Source organism: Kryptolebias marmoratus, linkage group LG11, assembly GCF_001649575.2.
Source record: "Kryptolebias marmoratus isolate JLee-2015 linkage group LG11, ASM164957v2, whole genome shotgun sequence".
Taxonomy (NCBI): domain Eukaryota; kingdom Metazoa; phylum Chordata; class Actinopteri; order Cyprinodontiformes; family Rivulidae; genus Kryptolebias; species Kryptolebias marmoratus.
The window spans coordinates 26,887,712-26,894,983 of NC_051440.1; the positions used below are offsets into that span (position 1 = coordinate 26,887,712).

Consider the following 7,272-nt stretch of genomic DNA (forward strand, 5'->3'; position numbering starts at 1 on the left):
GCCTGAGATCAGTCAGTCTGAGGGTCAAAGGTCAGGCCTGAGATCAGTCAGTCTGAGGGTCAAAGGTCAGACCTGAGATCAGGCACAGTCAGAGGGTCAAAGGTCAGACCTGAGATAAGTCTAGGGGTCAAAGGTCAGACCTGAGATAAGTCACACTCTAAGGGTCAAAGGTCAGACCTGAAATCAGTCAGTCTGAGGGTCAAAGGTCAGACCTGTGAGATCAGTCACATTAATGTTCCTCATTTAGTTTGTGAAGAGACTCAGTTAGTTCTCCTCTGGGGGTCAAAGGTTAGATGGTCAGTGTATCTTCTTGGGGTCAAAGGTCACACGTTCCTAGTGATTAGTCAGTGTCCTCTGAGGGTCAAAGGTCAGACATGTTCCTGGTTATTAATCAGTGTCCTCTTGGGGTCAAAGGTCAGACATGTTCCTGGTTATTAATCAGTGTCCTCTTGGGGTCAAAGGTCAGACATGTTTGTGGTGATTATTCATGATCTCATAGAATCAGAACCAGCCTGGGAACTTTGTCTGTTATCCTGTCCTGTTGTTCTGCTCTGGTTCTGATCGGTCAGTGATCTGTTGTTGTGATGAAGAGCTGACAGCTGCAGGCGGGTCGGCCCGTTCTGGCAGCACGTCCCCAGACCCACGATCTGCTGTGGTTTTGTCTCAGGTGCAGGCCACCGCCACCTCCGCCCAGCCAATCAAAGTTCCTCAGTTTGTCCCTCCTCCTAGACTGACGCCTCGGCCCACCTTTCAGCCACAGGTGCGTCCCTGAAGCCCCGCCTCCGACCCTGACCTCCCCCCTCCCCCCCTCAGATCAGTGTGTGTGGCCCGACCTCAGGTGATGCGCTCACTCTCCAGCAGAGGGCGGCAGAGCCAACAGTCCTGCCTTGCTCCGTGGCACTAAAACCGTGTTGTGTTTGTGCCGCCGCGTCTTCTCCTCTTGTTGTGGTTCTGTTGGTTTCCTAACTGACCTGAGCAGGTGGACTTCCTGTAACGTGTGTGTGTGTGTGTGTGTTCCTGCAGCTTCTTGATAGTTTCAGTTCCTGGCTGTTGGTGTGTTTTAACCCTTTCAGTGCAGATGTGCTGCAGATGTTTGTGCTGACTAACGCCTCCAGGAGCCGCCAAGTTTTCGTCCTCCGACAGAAACGAGCGACAAAAATCAGCAAAACATTAAATTTAATAATTTATTCCAACAGTTTACTTCTTATTTCCTCACATTACGATCACTGACCTTAAAGTACAGCTACAAGTACCAGTACCAGCAACAGAAGTACCAGTAATATAAGTACTAGTACCAATATCAGCTTTATTTCTGCAGCACATTTTTACTTTACAGTTAAACCAGATAAGAAAACATCAAAATAAAATATAAAAATAATGTTAAAAGTTGAAAGGATGACCAGCATCAGTACCATACCTGTAGTATTAGTACCAGTTAACAGTGGTATTAGTACCAGTGGTACCAGTGGTACCAGTAGTACCATTTAAAGTATCAGCATCGGTCATCCTGAGGCAGGTCTCAGAGGGGGCGTTACCCAGACGTTTCTGGTTATTTTAAGTGCCTGTTTCTGATTGGCTGTCTGTCACCAGCAGGTCAGGCCGAGGCTGGCCACGCCCACCAACGTCCCCATCGCCCCAGCTCCTCCCCCGCCCATGATGGCAGCCCCCCAGCTGCTGCAGAGGCCCGTCATGTTGGCCACCAAGCTGTCGACCTCGCTTCCCTCGGCGGCTCCCATCCACCAGGTCCGCATCGTCAACGGGCAGCCCTGCAGCAAGACAGGCTCCGCCCCTCTGACCGGCATCGTCATCACCACGCCCGTGTCCGCCGCCCCCGCCCGCATCGCCTGCCCCGCCCAGCTGCCCAGCAACCCTGCCCCGATTGCTGTCCCACCGCCTCCTGCCCCGCCCATCCAGATCAGCAGCCTGACCGCCGAGTCCAAGGTAAGGGTTCTGCTGAGGTTCTGCTCAGGTTCTGCTGAAGTTCTGCTCAGGTTCTGCTCAGGTTCTGAGCCGGGTCAGCAGAGGTTAGAGCTCATGTTAGAACCTCTTAAACCCGACTTTTCCTCGTTCCAACTGTCTGTTTTTGGACCTGCCATCATCCTCTCCTCTTCCTCCTCTTCCTCCCAGCAGACTGTTAAAATGGAAGCAGCCGAGCTGAAGGCGGCCGTCAGCCTGCCGTCCTCCTCCACCCCCCCTCTGTCTCCACCCCCCAGACCCAAAAGGGAGGAGAACCCAGAGGTGAGCCTGAATGTTCAGATTGGAAGGTTTTAGATCTTCAAACAAGTTAAAATATTTATATAAAAGTTTGAGTTTAAACGAAGGTTTTTGTTTTTATCATGTCTGAGTTTATGACCCGATCTCTAAGTTCCTGTTCCAGCTGACGTCTTGGTGTTTGAGGCACAAACTGGACTTGTTGTTTCTCTGAACTCTTTCAGAAACTGGCCTTCATGGTGTCCTTGGGTCTGGTGACACACGACCACCTGGAAGGTGAGTGAAGCTGCTGCTGCCGCTGCTCAATCCTCTCTGCTCACAAACTCACTTCATTTTATTGGATTTCTCGCAGAGATTCAGAGCAAACGGCAGGAGAGGAAGAGGAGAACGACGGCCAACCCGGTGTACAGCGGCGCCGTGTTCGAGCCTGAGGTACGGCCGCCAGCTAGACCGACTGGACCCCGAAGGTTCTGATCAGAACAGGAAGTACAGCCGACAGGAACAGGAAGTAGAGCTAACAAGAAGTAGAGCTGACAAGAAGTAGAGCTAACAAGAAGTAGAGCTAACAGGAAGTAGAGCTGACAGGAACAGGATGTAGAGCTGACAGGAAGTAGAGCCGACAGGAACAGGAAGTAGAGCTGACANACTTCCTGTCCTGCCGGTTGGATGCAGGTGGACTTCCTGTCCTGCCGGTTGGATGCAGGTGGACTTCCTGTCCTGCCGGTTGGATGCAGGTGGACTTCCTGTCCTGCCGGTTGGATGCAGGTGGACTTCCTGTCCTGCCGGTTGGATGCAGGTGGACTTCCTGTCCTGCCGGTTGGATGCAGGTGGACTTCCTGTCCTGCCGGTTGGATGCAGGTGGACTTCCTGTCCTGCCGGTTGGATGCAGGTGGACTTCCTGTCCTGCCGGTTGGATGCAGGTGGACTTCCTGTCCTGCCGGTTGGATGCAGGTGGACTTCCTGTCCTGCCGGTTGGATGCAGGTGGACTTCCTGTCCTGCCGGTTGGATGCAGGTGGACTTCCTGTCCTGCCGGTTGGATGCAGGTGGACTTCCTGTCCTGCCGGTTGGATGCAGGTGGACTTCCTGTCCTGCCGGTTGGATGCAGGTGGACTTCCTGTCCTGCCGGTTGGATGCAGGTGGACTTCCTGTCCTGCCGGTTGGATGCAGGTGGACTTCCTGTCCTGCCGGTTGGATGCAGGTGGACTTCCTGTCCTGCCGGTTGGATGCAGGTGGACTTCCTGTCCTGCCGGTTGGATGCAGGTGGACTTCCTGTCCTGCCGGTTGGATGCAGGTGGACTTCCTGTCCTGCCGGTTGGATGCAGGTGGACTTCCTGTCCTGCCGGTTGGATGCAGGTGGACTTCCTGTCCTGCCGGTTGGATGCAGGTGGACTTCCTGTCCTGCCGGTTGGATGCAGGTGGACTTCCTGTCCTGCCGGTTGGATGCAGGTGGACTTCCTGTCCTGCCGGTTGGATGCAGGTGGACTTCCTGTCCTGCCGGTTGGATGCAGGTGGACTTCCTGTCCTGCCGGTTGGATGCAGGTGGACTTCCTGTCCTGCCGGTTGGATGCAGGTGGACTTCCTGTCCTGCCGGTTGGATGCAGGTGGACTTCCTGTCCTGCCGGTTGGATGCAGGTGGACTTCCTGTCCTGCCGGTTGGATGCAGGTGGACTTCCTGTCCTGCCGGTTGGATGCAGGTGGACTTCCTGTCCTGCCGGTTGGATGCAGGTGGACTTCCTGTCCTGCCGGTTGGATGCAGGTGGACTTCCTGTCCTGCCGGTTGGATGCAGGTGGACTTCCTGTCCTGCCGGTTGGATGCAGGTGGACTTCCTGTCCTGCCGGTTGGATGCAGGTGGACTTCCTGTCCTGCCGGTTGGATGCAGGTGGACTTCCTGTCCTGCCGGTTGGATGCAGGTGGACTTCCTGTCCTGCCGGTTGGATGCAGGTGGACTTCCTGTCCTGCCGGTTGGATGCAGGTGGACTTCCTGTCCTGCCGGTTGGATGCAGGTGGACTTCCTGTCCTGCCGGTTGGATGCAGGTGGACTTCCTGTCCTGCCGGTTGGATGCAGGTGGACTTCCTGTCCTGCCGGTTGGATGCAGGTGGACTTCCTGTCCTGCCGGTTGGATGCAGGTGGACTTCCTGTCCTGCCGGTTGGATGCAGGTGGACTTCCTGTCCTGCCGGTTGGATGCAGGTGGACTTCCTGTCCTGCCGGTTGGATGCAGGTGGACTTCCTGTCCTGCCGGTTGGATGCAGGTGGACTTCCTGTCCTGCCGGTTGGATGCAGGTGGACTTCCTGTCCTGCCGGTTGGATGCAGGTGGACTTCCTGTCCTGCCGGTTGGATGCAGGTGGACTTCCTGTCCTGCCGGTTGGATGCAGGTGGACTTCCTGTCCTGCCGGTTGGATGCAGGTGGACTTCCTGTCCTGCCGGTTGGATGCAGGTGGACTTCCTGTCCTGCCGGTTGGATGCAGGTGGACTTCCTGTCCTGCCGGTTGGATGCAGGTGGACTTCCTGTCCTGCCGGTTGGATGCAGGTGGACTTCCTGTCCTGCCGGTTGGATGCAGGTGGACTTCCTGTCCTGCCGGTTGGATGCAGGTGGACTTCCTGTCCTGCCGGTTGGATGCAGGTGGACTTCCTGTCCTGCCGGTTGGATGCAGGTGGACTTCCTGTCCTGCCGGTTGGATGCAGGTGGACTTCCTGTCCTGCCGGTTGGATGCAGGTGGACTTCCTGTCCTGCCGGTTGGATGCAGGTGGACTTCCTGTCCTGCCGGTTGGATGCAGGTGGACTTCCTGTCCTGCCGGTTGGATGCAGGTGGACTTCCTGTCCTGCCGGTTGGATGCAGGTGGACTTCCTGTCCTGCCGGTTGGATGCAGGTGGACTTCCTGTCCTGCCGGTTGGATGCAGGTGGACTTCCTGTCCTGCCGGTTGGATGCAGGTGGACTTCCTGTCCTGCCGGTTGGATGCAGGTGGACTTCCTGTCCTGCCGGTTGGATGCAGGTGGACTTCCTGTCCTGCCGGTTGGATGCAGGTGGACTTCCTGTCCTGCCGGTTGGATGCAGGTGGACTTCCTGTCCTGCCGGTTGGATGCAGGTGGACTTCCTGTCCTGCCGGTTGGATGCAGGTGGACTTCCTGTCCTGCCGGTTGGATGCAGGTGGACTTCCTGTCCTGCCGGTTGGATGCAGGTGGACTTCCTGTCCTGCCGGTTGGATGCAGGTGGACTTCCTGTCCTGCCGGTTGGATGCAGGTGGACTTCCTGTCCTGCCGGTTGGATGCAGGTGGACTTCCTGTCCTGCCGGTTGGATGCAGGTGGACTTCCTGTCCTGCCGGTTGGATGCAGGTGGACTTCCTGTCCTGCCGGTTGGATGCAGGTGGACTTCCTGTCCAGCTTTAGCTGCTAAAAGTAGCCGAGCTGCTGTTCTGTCATCAGAAGGGTTTCCCAGCATGCACTGCAGCGGTGAGCATCATCATCATCAGGTACATCTTCATCCTCACAGCTTCCTGTTTCTGTTCACCTTAAAATGATCCAGTTTTAATCTTTTAGATCGTTACAGTTTGGGTTCTGTTCTGGTTGGTTTGGGTTCTGTTCTGGTGGATCAGTGGTTCTGTTCTGGTGGGTTTGGGTTCTGTTCTGGTNTGTTTTCCGTCTTTGTCGTCTGTCTCATTTCACCCAGGTCGCCCACCCAAATACAGCAGCGTGTCGGAGCTGGGCAGCCTCACCCCGACCTCCCCCTCCAGCCCCGTCCGTCCCCTCCCCCTGCCCAGCCCCAGCTCTGGGGATGTAAGTAACGATGGGGGAGACGGACACCCCGTCACACACGGTCCCGTTGGCCCAGCAGCGCTGTCACTCATCCACACACACATCCATGACTCCGTTGTGTCCATGTGTTAGTCCTGACTCTTACAAAGTGAACAGCGTTCATCAGTAACTCACACACATCCTAACACACACGCACACACACACGCACCCATTAGAGCTCTGAACATGGCCAGCTGATTACTAAACCTGATCACGGTCCCCCCACCCCTTTCCCCCCGCCCGCCTTGGCCCACCTCACACAGGGTGGGCGGGGCTCAGGTGGGCAGGGAAACTGATTTGGTCCAATTCTTCCTCGCAGGGAGACATCCACGAGGATTTCTGCACAGTGTGCAGGCGCAGTGGCCAGTTGCTCATGTGCGACACGTGTTCTCGTGTTTATCACCTGGACTGCCTGGACCCCCCCCTGAAAACCATTCCTAAAGGCATGTGGATCTGTCCAAAATGTCAAGATCAGGTAACCGCAGCAGCTGAGACTGATCCAGAGTCAGGGGGAAGTTCTAGCTGGGTTTAAGTCTAGAAGCCGCAGCTGTACGACTGTTCAGTCCTTTGTAAGCAGACACATGATTCAGAAATGTTTTTTTGTGCTTATGTCTCATTCATTGTGTCAGTTAGGATTAACATCTCACATCCATTCACTCCATTTCCTGTCCCTTATCAGTCCCGCCGCGGCGTGGAGGCTAAACTCCACTTTGTAAAGTCTTCTCAGAGTCTCAGTCTGTGTGACACCTCTGAGCTTCTCTCTTCAGATCCTGAAAAAAGAGGAAGCCATCCCCTGGCCCGGCACGCTGGCCATCGTCCATTCCTACATCGCTTACAAAGAAGGTGAGTCTTCCTCTGTCTGTCCAACGTCTCTGCGGGACGGAAGAGGACAAATTGACCGAGGCCCGGTTCGCCTTTGTCTTTCAGCTAAAGAGGAGGAGAAGCAGAAGCTGATGAAGTGGAGTTCGGAGCTGAAGGTGGAGCGCGAGCAGCTGGAGCAGAGAGTCAAACTGCTCAGTAACTCCATAACGGTGAGGAAGAGGAGCGGCTGGGAATGCCTTAGGATCCTCCTGGAGGAGCTGGATGAGGAGGCTGTGGAGAGAGATGTGTGCTCAAACTGCTGCCCCCGTGACCCAAATGATGGATGGATGGATGGATGATGGAAGGATGATGGTTGGATGAAGGATGATGGTTGGATGGATGGATGGATGGTGGTTGGATGGATGATGGTTGGATGAAGGATGGATGATGGTTGGATAAAGGA

At 55.5% G+C, this 7,272-nt stretch overlaps 1 protein-coding gene across 1 annotated transcript in view; it reads left to right on the forward strand.

Annotated features, from left to right (window-relative positions):
• Positions 1–7,272, forward strand: part of phf21ab (PHD finger protein 21Ab) — a 30,348-nt gene that overhangs the window by 7,734 nt on the left and 15,342 nt on the right. The window contains exons 9-17 of the mRNA XM_037978291.1: positions 668–760; positions 1,594–1,941; positions 2,128–2,238; positions 2,436–2,487; positions 2,564–2,648; positions 5,810–5,990; positions 6,328–6,483; positions 6,776–6,851; positions 6,936–7,150. Of these exons, the coding sequence (XP_037834219.1) occupies positions 668–760; positions 1,594–1,941; positions 2,128–2,238; positions 2,436–2,487; positions 2,564–2,648; positions 5,810–5,990; positions 6,328–6,483; positions 6,776–6,851; positions 6,936–7,150 (1,317 nt within the window). The remainder of the gene's footprint in view (positions 1–667; positions 761–1,593; positions 1,942–2,127; positions 2,239–2,435; positions 2,488–2,563; positions 2,649–5,809; positions 5,991–6,327; positions 6,484–6,775; positions 6,852–6,935; positions 7,151–7,272) is intronic.